The sequence below is a fragment of the Catharus ustulatus genome, chromosome 10 (assembly GCF_009819885.2).
Source record: "Catharus ustulatus isolate bCatUst1 chromosome 10, bCatUst1.pri.v2, whole genome shotgun sequence".
NCBI classification, from domain to species: Eukaryota; Metazoa; Chordata; class Aves; order Passeriformes; family Turdidae; genus Catharus; species Catharus ustulatus.
In genome coordinates this window covers 10,267,157-10,285,973 of record NC_046230.1, presented here as the reverse complement: position 1 = coordinate 10,285,973, position 18,817 = coordinate 10,267,157, and the positions used below count along the sequence as shown (strand labels likewise).

The 18,817-nt window shown below is 37.8% G+C and overlaps 1 protein-coding gene across 1 annotated transcript in view; it reads right to left on the bottom strand.

Annotated features, from left to right (window-relative positions):
• COL4A3 (collagen type IV alpha 3 chain) overlaps nucleotides 1-18,817 on the bottom strand; it is a 57,606-nt gene that overhangs the window by 22,476 nt on the left and 16,313 nt on the right. Inside the window, exons 6-28 of the mRNA XM_033068910.1 lie at nucleotides 18,523-18,585; nucleotides 17,760-17,813; nucleotides 16,922-16,948; nucleotides 16,247-16,324; nucleotides 15,217-15,279; nucleotides 14,697-14,732; nucleotides 14,541-14,582; nucleotides 13,410-13,487; nucleotides 12,544-12,606; nucleotides 12,232-12,288; nucleotides 9,936-9,980; nucleotides 8,475-8,528; nucleotides 8,050-8,091; nucleotides 7,238-7,325; nucleotides 6,851-6,886; nucleotides 6,371-6,535; nucleotides 6,076-6,168; nucleotides 5,283-5,378; nucleotides 4,867-4,937; nucleotides 3,490-3,678; nucleotides 2,429-2,597; nucleotides 1,458-1,550; nucleotides 913-1,017 (exon numbers count right to left, since the gene is read on the bottom strand). Coding sequence (XP_032924801.1) covers nucleotides 913-1,017; nucleotides 1,458-1,550; nucleotides 2,429-2,597; nucleotides 3,490-3,678; nucleotides 4,867-4,937; nucleotides 5,283-5,378; nucleotides 6,076-6,168; nucleotides 6,371-6,535; nucleotides 6,851-6,886; nucleotides 7,238-7,325; nucleotides 8,050-8,091; nucleotides 8,475-8,528; nucleotides 9,936-9,980; nucleotides 12,232-12,288; nucleotides 12,544-12,606; nucleotides 13,410-13,487; nucleotides 14,541-14,582; nucleotides 14,697-14,732; nucleotides 15,217-15,279; nucleotides 16,247-16,324; nucleotides 16,922-16,948; nucleotides 17,760-17,813; nucleotides 18,523-18,585 — 1,807 coding nt within the window. The remainder of the gene's footprint in view (nucleotides 1-912; nucleotides 1,018-1,457; nucleotides 1,551-2,428; nucleotides 2,598-3,489; nucleotides 3,679-4,866; nucleotides 4,938-5,282; nucleotides 5,379-6,075; nucleotides 6,169-6,370; nucleotides 6,536-6,850; nucleotides 6,887-7,237; nucleotides 7,326-8,049; nucleotides 8,092-8,474; nucleotides 8,529-9,935; nucleotides 9,981-12,231; nucleotides 12,289-12,543; nucleotides 12,607-13,409; nucleotides 13,488-14,540; nucleotides 14,583-14,696; nucleotides 14,733-15,216; nucleotides 15,280-16,246; nucleotides 16,325-16,921; nucleotides 16,949-17,759; nucleotides 17,814-18,522; nucleotides 18,586-18,817) is intronic.

Genomic DNA, 18,817 nt, shown 5'->3' with positions numbered 1-18,817 from the left:
AGGCTGGATATTAGGAATAAGTTTTTTACAGAAAGAATAATGAAGTACTGGAATGGTCCGCCCAGGGAGGTGGTGGAGTCACCATCCCTGGATGTGTTTAAGAAAAGATTGGATATGGTCCACATGGTCTACTTGAGGTGTTAAGGTACAGGTTGGACTCGATGATCTTGAAGGTCTCTTCCAACCAGTGATTCTGATTCTGATCTTGATTTCAGAGTTGATGTGACAGACAGCACCTTGTTCTTCACATATTCATTCAAAATTGACTGTAACACTATTTGTTATGAATTAATTTGAAGCAAGTCACTATTCTTTTTTTTAAGTGAACCCATTCTGGTGTCAGTTCCCTACTGTTCTCTTCAACAAGCAGCTTGGTACAAGTTTTAGTATCTGAGCTTTTTCTGTTAACTCCTGTCCTTACTAGGAAATTCTCAAAATCTTGTATTTCTAATGTTCAAAGGGAGTTACAACTTTGCATGAGGAATGGCCAAATTTACAGTATTGAAAATGCTTTCTATTGCCTGCACAATAGAGCAAGTATTGAGCATAAGCACAATTGATTAAAAAGAAAATACTGACACTCATACAGCTCTGTCTCTGTAACACATATTCAGGTAAAGTGAATCCACCAGAATTAAGTATAAAACTCAGATGAGATAGCTGCACCTGTTTGGGCAATATTCCAGAAAGCATCAATGTCTTAAAATATTTCCCTACCATCAGCTTTGATACTCTGAAATACCTCAAAATATTTCAAACTTGCAATTTCTAAGACTAAGGCTGTAAATAACAAAGCAATTATTTGTCTATTAACTTATATTTTTAACTTGCTAATTATTTTAAGGTGTACTTTTGTTCTGTTTTGTTTTGCTTTTTTTTTTTTTAAGAAGAAGATCAAAAGGAGTATTTTACCTTTTGGACCTGGGTTTCCAGGAAACCCAAGCCCTGGAAAACCTGTGTCACCTGTTGGTCCTGAATGTCCTGGATCACCTGGCTGACCTCTTGCTCCAACCCTACCTGTACAAAGAAAATAAGTAAACTGTGAACTGTGTTACCACAGAACATCAACCTGTAAGATTATGTGTGTTATAGTTTATCATTATTAATAAGGACACAACTGTAGATTATATTAGAATTTGGACACTATTTCTCCACTGTGGGTTTTCACAGTTAAAATGCTAGTTGCATTCACAGTACCAAAGCATGAATGAGCCTGTGAGTTTATATGCACCTTGGACAAATTCCAAATACTCAGAAACAGCTACATGCAGACGTGAATCTTCTACTCCTTGACAGATTCCAAACACGCTTTATAGGAGTAAGGCTTGAAACAGAAACTGTCCTGTGCTGTTCAGGACACTTTTAAGGACTATTGTTCTACAAAACCTGAGCAAAGATGCCTTACAGTTAAACAATCTCTGATTTTAACTGTTTTACTGATTTAGTGCTGTACTCACCAGGCACTCCTGGGGGTCCAGGTAAACCAGGTGGTCCCTGAGGTCCAGGCAATGCAGGTAATGGAGTTGCCCTACTGGTCTCTCCTCTCAGACCTTCAGCAAATACATTATAAAATATTACAAGGGTATATAGTTTGACAATATGTAATCTCAGGCATTTAAAAATATTAGTGAACAATCTACTTGGCTAAAAATGTAGTGTTTTACAGTTTTCATATTTCTGAAACTCCAGTAGGCTTTGAAAAGCTTTCACATTCTGGCTTCATTAAGCAAAATCATTTTACTGACACATGCAGTCTTCCTCTCACCCCTCCTGCAGTCTAGTGGAGACCCAGAAAAGGAAGCAGAAAGTCACCAGGAAAATAATGCAACTGAAAAATGCTCAAAATGCAACTCCATGTCATGAAGACTCAATGGGCATTATCTTTAAGCAACATTGACCACATTTGCCATTCAGCTGAGCTCTTCCAGATTATGCTTGCCTGTGAAGACCTACACTGGTATGCTTCCAGCAGTCAAAAATTATTATGCCCTTTACATTTCACCCTGCTGACTCAGTTTACACTAATGATGATGACTGGATGCATATTTGAATAATTTTTGTGTCCACAATGAGGACAGTCAAGCACTGGAACACATTGCCCAGAGATAATGGGCTGTCTTCATCTTTGGAGATTTTCAAGGACCAACTGGATAATGCCTTGAGTAACTTGGTCTGATCTCAGAGCTGTCCCTGTGATGAGATGAAATTGAGACTGTACAGAGTCCCTTCCAACCTCAATTATCTTACCTCCCTAACACTTTTGCTACTGTCTTAGGAGGGACCAAAGTTGGGAAAATGCTGTGTAAGTCCCATGGCACGGAGAGGTTTCCCATGTTTCATAAAATACGTCTTTGATTTCAATCTCTCTGCAATTTTAATCAAGTACTCCTTAACACAGGTAAAACAGTAAAATAGGGAAGTTACAAACCAGCTTCTCCAGGTAATCCAGGTGGTCCACGTATTCCTTTAGAGCCTTTTAAACCTCTCACTCCTTGTGGTCCATAACCTGGCAGTCCAGGAGGCCCCATTTCTCCAGGAAGCCCAAATCTACCAGGCAATCCAGGTAGTCCTCTATCTCCTTTTGCTCCAGCCAATCCCTAATGATTACACATGTATACCAAGCATTACTTCTTTCCACACCAGCTTTCTTAACAAAATGCACAAACAAAAATTAACAAAATCTTAACAAAATTTCTCTGACTATAATCTTATATTACTTTAGTAACAGAGTAACTGATAATTTAAGAAAAAAATTTTCCTCTGATTTACTTGCATTTAAATTAATATAAATTTGAGTATCAATGGTTATAAAGAGAGGGCTATTAAGAGGGAAATACTCCAAATAAATACAACTGCCTGATTTTTTCCAATCACTGTGTTGTTGCACTGTACACTTTACTTCTGTTTTAAAACACATTTGGCAAAAAAACACAAACCCACCTCAGCTTTGACTCTTCTTGAATACTGTGGAGTTAGGTTTAGAGACAATCATATCTGAGTCATGTTAACAGTTTCTCAGCCAACATAACACAAAAATAATTGTTAGTTTTTGTTTCTGCTGAGCTCTGCCCTAACAATTCTAGTTTTATGGTCAGTTCTCACTGAAAATTGACCCATAAAGATTGAACAGGAAGTATTTGAATTATCAAGCATCATAAGTTGTCAGGAAAATACTTTTTAAAAAGATTTTATCCATTGTAGAACTCAAACAAAATGCTCCAGTATCAATATCCAAATTAACACCTCACTAGATTGCTGAGGATTTTCAGCAATGTGTACCTACACGGGCCTCATCTATCTCTGGTATTACATCAGAATATTTCCTCTCCTTTCATGCATATTGGTTGTTACAGTTGAGGACAGTACCCTCAGTCAGGTAGGGGACATCAGCTGAAATATCTGCATAGATTTAAACGGATTGTTGTACAAGATAAAACACTGACTTAGGTTTCCATGACTTCCATATTAATTTCAAATGTGTATACCTACCTCTTCACCTTTAGAACCCTTGGATCCTCTAGCACCAGGTCTTCCCGTAAATCCACCTGAACCTCTTCTTCCGTTGTCTCCCCTGGCTCCTGGATCTCCTTGCTCACCTTTTGGCCCTTCTGGATGTACATATCCTGGCTCACCTTTTGATCCTTTACGTCCTTGTTCTCCTCTAAAACCTGGAGGTCCCTAGAATATAGTTATGAAAAGAATTTCAGTGCTAGATGCATGCCATCTGTTTTCAAGTTTTCTTTTTTTAAAAAAAATCAAATACCTCAGAGGGGTTCTCCCTATTCTCATTTTTATTCTCTGTAATGGCACATGTCAATGAACAGGGTTTGGGGGTTTTTTGTCTTTCCTTTTTCTCCTGCCTTTACTTCTTTTGACATGACTACCATTTCATTTATGCTACTACAAGCAGGAATAATGTAGCATAATTAATAAGACCATGGCACAAAAGGAAGGACTTTAAGACCTAGGTAGAGATTTCTCCTCCACCTAGGACTATTTCCCCAGGGACACTCTAAGTGCCATAGCTGGCTCTGCTTACAGTTATCTTCCCACTCCTCTCCCCACCAAGTTACACAGAGGGTACACTATCCCAGTGAAAGAACATTGGGCTCTCTTAATCTTGGGTGCATGAACTCTTTGGGGGCTCCTGGCAAAGCCTGTTAACAGACTCATTCTGCATCTGTACAGACGCCACCACAAGAAACACTTGTGCAGGATTATCTATTGGACAGCACTGGCTGTACTTTTCCATAAATAATTACTACTACAGGCACAAGTTAGCACAACCAAATGACACATGTGGCAGCAGGTGGCAGACTTCACAACATAATAGACCCTCTTCAAAACATTTCCCAGGAGGGACTGTCCTTTGCACCCCTGAAGAGAGTATGATGAGAAGCAAGTTTCTCTGTACAGCTGGGGCTTTAGCAACTCCTGAGTATGCTGGAAATAAGAGAAGAAGTCTGACAAAGATCACAGCACACAAATATCTGTATATGCTTTACAACCACTGCCATGATGATTGAATTATATAAAAGAACAGAAGGTAACTATGAACTACCCATACCAGACAGAACAAGCAATCTCAGCACCATGAAATGCTGCACAGGTTAATCACACGGGTATTTATTTACCTGCCTCATTGACTGGGCTAACTTGCTGCACTGAGCAACCAGGCTCATGTAAAGCGGTGTGAGCCATACATCATATTCTCTGCCTTTCCTCTCATGCTGACACATTCATTACTAAGGCAAAAACCTGTTGAGATCACCCAGTATGACACTGCATGTAACACTAGGTAGCCATGAGGTTCCTCTGAAATAATTCTTGTGGGATCTGAATGTTGATCTGAAAAACCAGTCTTACTTGAGCCCCTGGAAACCCTGGAGTTCCTGGAGAACCTGGAGAACCTTTTGGACCTGTTGTTCCTTCTCTACCTGCAAAAGAAACAGTATATTTTGTAAAGAAAAATGAAAACAAGGACACAGATTTTGACAAGCTGCAATAACTGCTCCCAGTATTCAGCGTTTCTGCTGTTACATTGATTACTCATCATAGACTGAGCTGGCTTCAGACTGCACCTAAGGCCTTTCAGCACTCCGAGTTCCCATCTTTTAGGGCTTGCACTCATATCAGCAGAGGAGCTGCACAAGGCTCTCACACTCACCACCACCTCAGGGCTAGTTCAAGGACTGCAGGCTGCAGACATGCCCACACGATTCTCATGCTAAAAGCAAAATCATTTCCACTCCTACTATCCTGTTAGGAATGAGACAATTTACCAGGCATGCCATCCTGACCACGAGGCCCCGGAGAACCAGAAAGACCAGGCATTCCCGGAATGTAGCTACAATCAGTACACACACCAGCATCATCACCTAGAATGAAAATAAATAATTAGTAGCTTCACAGCAAGTATTTAGTTTGTTACAGCTAACACTTTTTGCCCAGGAATGGTAAATCATGGCCTTAATTTTGTTGGAAGATCACTTCTAACACAGTACTAAATTACCTGTGGTCAGAAAGTCAGTTAGGACTGCAATTAATCAAAAGGACACATTTGGTTTAAATCTCTTGATTTTTTCAAGTCAAGTCTCAACAAACAATTTGGATACAGTCACTTTACTGATAAGCCAGATTCTCACACAAGAAGTAAGGGACATAGGCTTCCAAGTAACAGAGCTCTGTAACACTCAGGGTCATTCCAATGACAAGCAAAGGGCAAAGAGATTCAGCAGGTCCTGTAGGTGGAAGTTACAGCTTCTTGCAGAGACAAACTGTCAGCAAGAATGTAACAACAGAGAGAACAAAGCCCTACCAATCTGTAGTAACTGTTCCAGTGAAGATCTACACCCTGCCACAGTTCTGTACAGCTGGTGTGCAGCACTGGCACATCACCACTCTTTCAGCTGATGTCAGGGGAGGAAGGTATCTCACTATCCCTAATGTTCTTAAAACTCTGACCTCAGCAAATGATTTAAAAAGTAAATTAAATTTTTAAAAAATCTATTGAGGATCCCTGAAGATTACTGGATTGCACCATCTACCTCTAAGTGACAGTTATCTGAAACTAACCTCTCATGCCAGTATCTCCTGGAGATCCCGGAGCTCCTGTACACCCTGGCTCTCCAGGAAGTCCTGGTAGGCCAGTTCCAAACGTTACTCTACCTGTTAATGAAATGAGCACAGCACCATCACATCACAGATTATTCAGACAATTCTCTGCTTGCTAAGAGAGAAGAAAATTGCAGGGATGAGCTGGAAACAGTATTCTGATCCTTTTGAGTCCCTTCAAACTTGAGATATTCAACAATTCATTTAAAAGAGAGAGCTACCTGGAAAAATCCAAAACACCTGCAACTAGAAGTACCTGGTTCTCCTGGAGGACCTGGTAATCCAACAGAACCAGGCCTGCCAGTAATACCAGGCAGTCCTGGAGGGCCTACAAGATACAAGCCAGTTTGTCCTCTCTCTCCTTTAGTTCCTTTTGGGCCAGGAAATCCTGGGGGCCCTCTCAGACCAGGTCTTGACACACCTAACAAAGAGGAAAAAACACAAAAACAGAGTTAAAGAAGAAATGGCATTTCAAAGCTACGTAAGTGCTCAATGGGATAAATGACAGACAAACACATCAAGTTCACCCCACAAATCTTTTTTATCTTGAAATATATTAATCAAAGTGAGACTCTGCAGACATTTGAAAATTATCTTAAACTTGACCCATCAAAGCTCCTGGGTGACAACATTTTAGCACTTAGAGATATTTTTAAAGTCATCTGAAATTAATATTTGACAAGGCTGATTCAGTGTAACAGATGAGAAGAACAATGTATTTTATTGTTGCAAATACCTGGTCTACCAGCAGCTCCAGGAGGACCCTGTGGCCCTGGAAAAGCAAGATAGTAAAAACTTGAGTTAAACCACACAGTCACTATTCAATAGCACTGAATACAAACTTTGATCGTTTGCATTTTAAGCTTAAAAGTTAAAATAAGAACTTGATTTTGCCGGAGTGTGCATCTACCACTCATGCAACTTTTGCATACTGGCAATTATTTTGAAGGGTAAATAATGCTATAAATCAAAGTCTCAGGATACATTTCAATTCAGCAATTAGATGTGAGTTTAGGAAATACTCTTGTAAAGGCAGAAGAAGGTTGCTAAAAATGTAGTCTGCAATAAGCCCTTTGAGTGCAGTGTTCTTGCTACAGGGCTGTAGTTTGGATGTCCCACTCACCAGGCATGCCACGTTGACCTTTTGGTCCTGGAGGTCCGGGGGGTCCTTCATCCCCTTTTTCACCAACCACATAATCGTAATACTCGGTCTCAAGAGAAAGGTGGTGGAAAACAAAAAGTTGTGAGAATTAAGAGAGAAGCACAGAACCTCACACTGAACACATGATTAAAGAATGTTTTGATCTCATTCATAATTTTGATGTTCTGACACCACAAAACCTTTCTAATTACAAGCAACCAGAAATGAAATCTGATTGAATAATGAATAACTGTTATTAGCAGCAGTGTTTTTTTAGTACTCTGTCAATGTCACAAACACTTCAGCTTTTACAAAGCTACTTCTAAACAATTTAGGCGGAAGGTTTCCATTAGGTGCACATGAGGCCTTCAGGAAAGTCACTAGGGTGACAGCATGACTAGACAGGGAAATAGTATCCATACAACTTTTGCTTTCTTTAAAATGTGTTTTTAGGATTTTAAAATTAAGGTCCCCTGCTCTGCAAGTGATTAGAAATTGGTTTAAATATCAACTCCTGTAAATTTTTGTAACTGTTCTTTGACAGTCCAATCTTCTCCCAAAATTGCTGGATCCAGGTGAGGTCTAACCAGGCACAGATACTGTATTTCATATGAGTACATTCCATATGAAGGAAGATCTCATCTGTGTGGGAATCCCAGCAATATCAGTACTTTGTGAAAGCCAAGCTTGATTAGAGCATCACAGGACATTCATTATTGCCTCATGCAAACAATTTGGATTATTCTTATTCTAATGGTTTAGATGAATGACATATGAAAGTAATTTACACTTACTCGACCACAAGCTCCAGGTGGACCTGGGTTTCCTTTCATCCCCTTCATCACAGAACACAGACAGGTTTTTTTTATTAAAAACAATATATGGAATGACATTTACCCACTGTTACTTCAATACATTGCTCAAAACATTAAAGAAAAGCAATGCTCCTGACCAGTCCTTCACCACCCCATCTTTGTTCCTTACACAACTATTCAGCTGCATACACCAAAACCTACAGGAACTCATCAGCAGACATAGAGGGACACCAGTTCAAACACATGGTTTGTTTCAGCTGATCCATTCCATGACACCCTTACTTGTCATCTCTTAGGTCAAGTGAAACATATTATATACACAGTGATAAATAAAATTATAGAATAATCCCCAAACATACCTTATCCTCATCCTCAAAAGCAATAACAAAACCATGGGACAATACCTTAACTCCTTGCCTTCCAGCCAGTCCTGGCCTGCCCTGTTCACCCTTCTGCCCCTGTAGGTGACAGTACACAATTTTATAAGGATTAATCTTTTATCACTGACAACAGTAAGATCTAAAATGTAAATCTTTAATCTTTCATGCTGATGGCAAAGTGAATGCAACTTGCTCAGGAGAAGAAACTGCAGTGAAAGACCCAGTTTGAGGTACAGTTTCATGTCTGTAGAAAAAGCTGTAGGTGCCCCATCCAAACCTGCATGTTTTACAGCACACTCCAACACTCCCAAAGGGAAGCTGCTCTGCATGGCACAAGTGTAGGAGTCTCTGATCTGTTTTCCCTCTGCAAACTATTTCTGAAGGGGAGAAACTGAACACAATGCAACACAAACTCCTATTCAACACTCTCCCCCAGAATGCACTCAGTCTGCGGGATGGTGCTGATCTCAAGAGGTGTCAGCAGCACCAGGGAAAACAGTGCAGACTAAGGCTTTCTGCAGGGCAATACAGGCAAGGGAGAGGGACTCCTTGAAGACTCATGCAGGTGAATGCACTGCTAATGAGTAAAGCTGAAATGGGAAAAGAGGAATGACATGTCTTTGTCAGGACAGAAAATTTTCTTTCTGTTTGCTGAGACTGTAGAGCTTTGTGGTCTGTCATTCAGTGTTCTTTGTCAGACTGGAATGTGTTTAGACTGCCTGTGAAGGTCGTTTTAGCATGACAAAGATGATATTATAGTAAGGTACTTGTGCAATGGGCTATTCTGGCAGTAAGAATTTTGGTAAGATATTTATAAGATCACTGGAACTCTAATGATATGAAAGTAGAGATGAAGTAAAAAGAACTGATATTTCACCAACTGAATACAGTATTTCAAACACATTTGAACAACTCCAACTTTAAATTAGTACACAAATGAGACTATTTTGCTTCTAAAATGGCATATTTTAAGAACTGTATGTTGACAAATTGACAGTTTAATAGCTATCAGTCATCTTGTTCCAGGCTAAGACAGCTATGACCCTGACAATAACTTTTCTTTGTAGAACAATGTCTTTGATCCTACTGATCACAAACTATTCATTTCTCGATTTATGATAAAGGGAAGGTATAATTCTTTTGCAAAAAATTCAATGTGACTAACCATAAAAAACTCAGCAGAATTACGTAATTTTGCTTAACTTAGAGTGTGTCTCAAACTCATTAGACAGTCAGCAGCAAGCAACAGGTCTTATTTGACATAGAAACAATGACATCTATGAACTGAGCCTCTGCCTCCTGCACATTAATCTGTGAGGACACGGTAGGTTCCAAAGCCAGTTGCATGAAGGAAATGTTTCAGTGTATGTAAATCAACATTTTGAAACACATTCCACAATGAGAGAAAAGTTGTGACAGGAAGACAGAACTATCATAAACAGATGACTATCACTTAGAAAACATATAGAAGGCTTCCTTCATTACCGGTAAGCCAGGCGGACCTGGGGCACCTTCTTTTCCAGGCTTCCCCTACAAAGGAAAAATGTAAAATACAATAAAAAAAATTAAAGTGGGGATACTGCATTCAGAGAGCACAGCAACTCGATGTTGTACACATAACTGTAAACTGTGTAAACTGTAAAAAGCCGTTAAGGTTACTTTAAAGTATTCATTAATCATAACTAAAGTTCATAAAACTCTACAAAACACGTAGTAAGATACTCTATTGGCATTCCTCCTCCTGTGGAGGATTATTTGTGCCAGACTCCAGCAGTACAAAGTACCAGGCAAATGCAGAAAGTTTGGTGAAAAATCAGGTTATTGCAGAAACAAGACAAATGATAAAACAATACAGCAGTAAGCACCCCTTCCCATGGTGAGCTGGGAAGGACACTGAAGGAAAACTCTCTGAACCGCATTTCCTGTATGGGACAACTTAAGGAAAAATTACTTAATGAAAAGGAATAGGGAGTGCACTTCAAAGCTATCTGAAGCAGGGCAGTAGACAGAAAAGTGAAAACAGAAGGAGGAGACAGAGGTAACTGCAGCTTTCCATGGCTCATTTGGCAGCATCTGCTGGGGTCCTGTATCTTGTGTGGCAACAAGAAACAATTGTTTGAGCAATTCGTAACAAAAAAATAAGGAGACAAAGAGGAGAAGTGGGGAGAGAAACAATGAAATGGAAACATGATCATGTGGATACTTTGCTTGCCACCTTGAAGGCAGAAATGAGGAACATCTGATTCATTAAAATCCACAGATGGAAGGCACTGAGAAGATAAAAGGAGGGTAGGGGGAGATTATGAACTCAGAACTACAGGGAATAAAGAACATTTTAGATTTTTTTCCCCCACAGAATAAATTAATGAAATTTAAAATAATTTTGAAAAGACCATACAATAAATTAGGATGTAAGCATCAGAAAAAAATGGCAAAAATACGTCAGAACTTAAAAGATAAGAAGGAGAATAGAAAGATGCCCCCACAGGCCCAAAACTCACTTGCACAAAATAGTTTTCCCTAGAATGTAAAATCCACAGTAATTTGATATTATGTGCTCAATGATGTAATTTCAATTGCAAAAAAAAAGTTTTTTTTCTTTTTAGAACAGTTAATCAATCAACGTCTTAACAATACTTCCTTAGCATGCTTCAAGAGCAATACACAAAAAAGCAAGGGTGCTCTACCAGTTCATCCACAAGGAGTCAATTAAGAAGAGTTCTAAAAAAATACTGCATGACAGGAGAAGGTTTTTGCAAACAGAAGACAATGTGGAAGAAACACAGAAGATGGAGGATTAACAACACACACCGGAACTTCTACAACTTTACACTAGGAACTCAAATTGAAATTTTCCTTATGCATAATAACAAATCAGGAATTATAAAAATAACAATCAAGTTGCTGCCTAACATCATCGTTACAGCACCATACAACTGAAGAGGGACAATACTCAGGTAGTACCAGGGTCTTGTCTTGCTATCTTTCCTTGTGGAAGAAAATGTATTGCAACCACAAGAAGTATGAGAAAAGTTTCAAAAATGTATACATTTGGACGGAATGAAATACTTAATTTGAAAACTATTGTTCTTAGTATTGCTTTCATAATGTATTCAAAATCTGTATTTAGAAAATGTCACAAAACATTTTGATTATTTGACTATTTTATGGTTCTTCCCTGATTATATATATCATTATATTGTTATGAATTAGTAGTTTTAGTTATTATAACCTTGCATCTGTAATTGATTAGTTTTTATCTGAAAGTTTGAAAGGCATTTGAATGAAAGCTTTCCATTAATTATCTTCCAAAAAATAATCAAGTAAATTGTATTTTACTATGCATGTTTTTTAAATAAATATTTTTTCATGTACTATGATGTTAACAGAGTAACTCTTAGGCAAATTTCTTCATGTCTCCACACAGCTGCTAGTTGAACATACTAATTTAAGTCTGCTGCCTTAAGTAAACCCACTGTTTCCTCTTCTTCTTATATCCTTGCACTATAAAGCCAGTACACGTCTAGCAGAGCACTTTTTTATTTTCAACAGGACAACCTTTATAGCAAAAAAACACTGGAAGTGTACTCACTATCAACTGACCTTCACTCATGTAAGTCACTTGACTTCCAGCTCTTGTCTAGTTTACTGCAGGAAAGAGCTTTTGAATCTAAGAAAATTTGCTCTGAGTAGCAGTGAGACAAAAACTCCACAGCAGCACTAGTTGAAAACTGCTTTTGAGAAAGGACTAACACAAATGTATTCAGCTGTTTGCACACACCTCTGCTCCTGGTTCTCCTCGATCACCCTTTTCACTTTGAGAGTCACCAACCGGCCCCTGGAACAAAACCACACTGAGGATACTGTTTTGAAACTCATATTTTCTAAGTTAAAGATCTATTTTATCATTTTTTATCTTTCAAAAAAGTATAGTTGGCATGCTATTAATAGATATTTTATTCTATTCATTAGTTCTGTTCTTTTCATTAGAGGTTGAAATAATTACTGTAAATACTTGTCTGTAAAGAGTAGCATTTATTCAGTGATGCTGCCTGAGCATCTGGATTTAAGGGATTTTCTTCTGGTCACTTACAATAAACCCCATTGGCCCTGGGGGTCCTCTTGATCCTTTTTCTCCTTTTTCTCCTTTCAAGTCCTATTACACAGAAAAAAAGAGCTTACTGTAGTGTCTTGGATTTTTCTATGCTTACCATTTCAGTCTGGTTCTACAAATAGGAAATCCTTCTGTCACCAGCAAGATTCCTTTAGCAGACATACTTTTACTCAAACTATTAAGAAACAGAAAACTTCATATCAGTGCTCCTGCCTAAGGCTGTGATGTTTGAAAAAGAAACTTTTTCTGCACGTTTCAGAATAGACCTAGGTCAAAACAACCTACCTGTGATTGTATGCAAAGGGACTGCAGTAAATATCCCCACAAACAGCAACAGAAACAAGCAAAAAACCCAAAAAAACCTTAGTTGCTTCACTGGAGCTAGAGTTACTTTCAAAACATAATTGCAGTGGCTATCTATGGCATCCTTGTCTCTGTGGGTGCAAGATTAGATTATGCTAGTTTAACTCCACTGAGACACGTCCTAGGGTCACTGTAAAGCCAGATTTTATGGACTAATTATTACCTGGTTAGACTCATGCACCAAGTATTTATGTAAGGAGTTTTGAGAGGTTTCTAAACCATAATGCCCAATGTTTCTGACAAATTGCCACTATCTTATGATAAACCACCACAGCTGTGACTGCAAAGTGCTCTCTGTATTTGATCTAAGCAGGGAGAGCTGGTGCGCCTAAAAGCTGAATCTTGCTTCTTCTCCCCCCTCAATTCAGTCTTGATGCACAATTCCCTTTTACTTTAGCATACAATGGAGAGTGACTTTGGATGACTCCATTAAAACCTAGTCATATGGATTATCTGAACGTGATGTTTAACAATTTTACTACCGTCATGTTGTCTGGTCCACTTAACGTCACAATAACAGTTCCTGGGGGCCCAGGGGGTCCAGTTAACCCAGTGTCACCCTTGAAAGAAGAAAGAAAAATAGAGCAAATTACAAGCAGTGGGTTTTTGTTATTTCAAATTACTACTGCTATAGTTTTGATACCATGAAAATTCTTCTGTCATTACACTCAGCCATTAATTCAGGTAGCACTTCATTTGCTTGCTCTTTAAATTCCAGTAAAAAAGACAAATGGAAGATTTAACCTTCCCCTAGCTGATTAATATAAAAATGAATATGCTGGTTAAAGTTTCTAGAAACAATGCATATTTTTAATTCTATTTATTTGTTACAAAACCATATTGAAAGACCAATATTTATCTCCATTTAATTACATCATACAGTAAATTACAAGAACTGTCTTTGGTGACATACTCCAAACTGCAGTCTGGGTATTCCAGGGAGATCACAGAAGAACCATGGTGCTAACAGACAAAACAAGCTTTCATGTGTCCTTCACTGACAACATAAGTAGTGAAGTGCACTTTTTTGTTAAGAATCTTTGAGAACAGGGGAAGTCCTCAGTGTAACCCTTCCTGTGGAGCTCAACAAAACAATATCCACAGTTTTCAGTGATTTTAAGCCAGTGGAATGCTTTTGCATGAATTTGCAGCACAACAGCAAAGAATGTGTCACTCTTTCATTATGAAGCAAGATGTTCTATGGTCATCTGAGCTACCACTAAGGGCTAGTGTTGAAAATACATTGGACAGAAGTTATGAGACTACAAATGCCACATATTTACCATTGTTTATCTGCTTAGATAGCATTTAGGAGTGCTACACAAAGCATATAGAGCAATTTAATGCCATGTGCTAGTAAATACTAATTACTGGCTTCTCTTCAGTGTCTAATCTTCTGTCTAGAGGTTTATGTCATTGGCTTTTATGTGAAAACATTTTGACCTTAGAGACCACTGCCAGGTTTCCATTTTTCAACAAAGGACTCACACATATATACTGAAAATCTGCATTTTACAGTACTTACTTCCCCAAACATTTCACCTTAGAAAATCAGAAAATCCAGAAAACAGAAACAAAAGTTTTAAAATGTTTAAAGCTTCTTATGAAATTACCTTTCTTCCTTTGGCTCCTATTACTTTCAGTCCCATAAGACCCTGAAAAAAGATCCCCAAATGTCATTTTTTTAAAATCTTACAAACATTTAAACATGGGTTAATTCATGTTACACATAACAGAAGTTTTCATTTTTATTACCAATCTGAGACTACCTTAGGTCCAGGAGGTCCTGGTCTCCCTGGCATGCCCTACAAAAAAGGAAAAAAAAATTCCTCAGCTAAAAAACTTAAAATCTTTTTCTCTGATATAGATGGTTCGAAGTACCCAAATTTCACAGAACTTATATCACATTTTTACTTTTTCCTTCACCTTTACAACAGTAAGTCATTGTCAGTGGGTGACAGATTGTTTACACAGTTTAGTTGCAAACATATGCATCTCCCAATGTTATGCATATTAGTGTATTAAGTAAATTAATGGATAGTAATTTGAAAATTTAAATTTATGCTTACATGGACATGGGATGCTTCTGAAAATATAGAAATTATCATGCACAAAAATAATCAAAAGAAACTGAAAAAAAATCAGATGTGTGCAGAAAAACACAGTTTTCACATACACATGTCTAGACCTCAAACAAGTCTGGGAGATTCAAATACTTGTATCTGTGTAACTCCATAGGGTTTAGGGAAAATCAAAGGTCAAAGTAACAAGTGAGACATAAATTCATACTAGAGGTCCTGGAGGGCCGTGTGGTCCGAGTTCCCCAGGATATCCTTGAGCACCCTGGGCACCCTGCATATAAAAAAGAAACAGGAATAAATCTCCTAGCAAGATTATGAGCAAAACACAACACTAAATTCAATGAACTGAATAAGAAAGAAGGAACAGCTCTGATTTTCCTTTTCCTATCTCAGGAGAACACAGAAGTATAATTTTTCCTCATTGCTTCATTGTTTGGCATATGTTTTGAAACACGAGAAAACATCTGTTCTAAAACTAAACTACTCAAGAGAAGATGTAAGTCCTCTGAGAAATGTGGACTCATAATCCATATGGTCCTGTTAATGCCTCTAATAAGCCTTCAATCCTTCAAATATTCTATGCAATAAATCCCATATTTTAAAGCTTTTTTTTCAAATAAATGCAAAATTAAATATTTTTATTTTCTATTTAATTCTCCCCATTTATTCCAATAGTCAGGAGAAATGTCAGCCCTGCCTTCCCCTGTTAATGTTCATTCTTGAAACATGGACCATTCAGTCCTTTGCTAGTACTCTGGAAGTTGAGCTGGTCTAACCTGTTCAGTGTTAACTTCAATGGGAATTTTAGCAGTTGTACTTGTCCATTATAGGTCCCTTCCAACTATTCTATTCTATTCTATTCTATTCTATTCTATTCTATTCTATTCTATTCTATTCTATTCTATTCTATTCTATTCTATTCTATTCTATTCTATTCTATTCTATTCTATTCTATATGTGTAGAGGTATACTCATAGATCTGTGACCAGTTTTTCTCCATACCTGAAGTACTGTTTTTCTGCAATCTGACTGGTCTGCAAACTCACTGGTTTCAGTTTAGAAATCAGTGACACAACTGTAAAAAATACTGTATCTACCTTAAATAAATAATAAACTTACATTATATAAAATACAAAATAATTTTAATATGTACTTGTGTTATATAGAATGTATTTATACATATTACTGTATATTTTTATACATATCTATCTCACCCACCACCTCTTATTTTGAATTACCTGGAGACCAGGCACTCCTGGTAATCCAGGATCACCTTTTGCACCATACTCTTGGCTGTATCCCTCTGCAGGGAGCCCCTGGACAATTAGATAAAAAGAAACATAAAAAGTTATGCTACAGAACTCTGTAGTGCAACAAATCTTCTGATGCAGTTTGCACAGAAATAGGCAACATCAGAATTGCATAATGATGGAAACTGTCTACTATGGATAGTTCTACCTTTAAAAAAGATTTTATGAAATCAACTTTATCTTTTGCAGGACTTCCAGTTCTCTGTTAGGAGTAGTCTTCTTTTCAGATATACCTACATTACTCCTTACCTTCAATTTATTTTTGTTGCTCTTTACTGCTATAAAATACTCCCTAGTGTATCTGCAGGTTTCCATATGAATTCATAAACTGTTTGGGGGAGGAGCTTAGTTCTTTGTGTGCTTGAAAGAGTTAAATTAATTTCCTGCAGTAACAGTAGTTTGAGGAGGAAAAAAAAATTATAGACCATTTTACAACCTGAGGTGAGTGCTACTAGGGCAAAGGAAGCACCAAACTTTGTGGTTGCTTCCTCTAGAAGGTAAATCTTCTGTTTCCCATGAATGGAGACATTAAAAGCAACAAACATACACGCAAAGTGTTGATAACCAATAAATATTTAGTGCAATATGATGCAAATCACTGACCTTCTCTCCTTTGATACCAACAACTCCCTAGGAAGAAGAACAATCATATTGAAACAAGAGTAAAAGACTGCTGAAATAACATATTCTAAATATTGTCTAAGCTTGGTGCTCTCCAGGTGATTTGTTTTCATGAAGAAGGTGCATAGCCAGGTTCCCGTTTAATGGGCCAGACTTTAATTTAAGAAGAAAGGGCGTATTGTTAAAAAATAGTCAATCTCACAGATATTCTATAAGTGAAGGCAGAACAGCTTTGAAGCCTGATCTTAATAAATGAATAAATAAAATCAGCAAAGCTGGTAAAATAAAGATCATGTGTAGAAGTTATTAAATTTGAAGCCACTGGAACTTACAGCATTCCTTCTCCATTTGTTTAAAAGTTTCTCTTTGAAACACACTTCTACAGAGAAAAACCCCAAATCCTGGGATTAAAACAGTGCACACAGTTAGAAATTCTGGGTTTAATTCATGGCTCTTACTGACTTAATTAAGCCATTATTTTCTCAAAGATTCTTAGGCACTAACTGAAACTGCCATCTATTAAATATATCTTGGATACCTTTAGGGATGTAAGTGGTAAATTTTCATGAGCATCCCATGAAAGCTAACTCTAGTCAATGAATTTCATGCAGTTATTAGCTAAGAAGTTGAGGCCCAACATGCAGACAATAAAGCATTACTTTTAACTTTGGTCTCTTTATCACACAGTTTTCATACTAATAAAATGGAGATACCTATATGTTTCAACTGGTGCCAGTATGAGCTAACATGAGGCATTACACTCCTTCAGGGACTGGCTTTATGTGGTGGGAATGCACACAATCATGAATTTCACACTTACTGGAAAGCCTGGAGCACCTCTTCGACCTGGAGGACCTGGAAATCCTTGGTCACCCTGAAAGTAGTAACAGTGATTGTTAATGCATGTTATGGTTTATTACTTGGCCTGGTTTTGGCAAATGATCACAGAAGTTTTTTATGCTATCACACTAAATGCACTGTGGGCTCACCACTGTGTTTTGCTACAAGAGGATCATCCTATTTTATGCAGCTTGACTTCTATCCTAGACTGTTCAGATTAGTCCACAGTTTCACTAGAAAGCTATGATTTTCTGTAGTAGGCATTATTCTGACTCCCTCTTTCAGAATGCTCATACAGCAAAGAAAACCTGGTAAATCTGTTACTTAACATTGATCCTTTTCTCTTAACTACTTTCAGGATTTATGAATTGCCAATTGCAAGCTAGATACTGGCAAAATAGAATGGATTAACTATCTCCTATATAACACATCGCACCAAAAGGAGATGTTGAACAAAAACTGATTAGGTCTTCTGGATTTAATGGAAAAAAAGTATCTGCCAAAATATCAAATGTTATTCTTATCTTTTAGCAAAGGCCATAAGAATGTATTATTTAAGTATTTATTTTGCACAAAAAGTAGCACTTTTCCTTTCTCTGGTCCCATGACACAAGTTTTTCTAGCTGATAATGTCACAAACCAAAACAAGTCAAAGTTGTATATTGGGGGAAATTTAAAGCACTTTTTGGGCATTACCAAGGACAGCCAAATGCAATCTCCAGAACACTCAGCTTGGTTTGTACCTTTGTGCCGTTGCACCCTGGAACACCCGGGAGCCCAGGAGGACCAGCAGCTCCTGGTTCACCCTAAAAGAAGCACGAAAATGACACAAGCTTTGTTTTTGCACATTCATATTGCCCTACAGAAACACTGAAAGAGTTTATATTGGAGCAATGTTTCACAAGACTTGACACATTACAATGTGTTCTTAAATCATTACAACGAGTAAGAACTGCTGATGCCAAGATTTTTATCTCTAGGCCAATTGACAGAGACAATGTTGATGTTGAGAATAGAGTGAGCACATTGAGCTGAGGA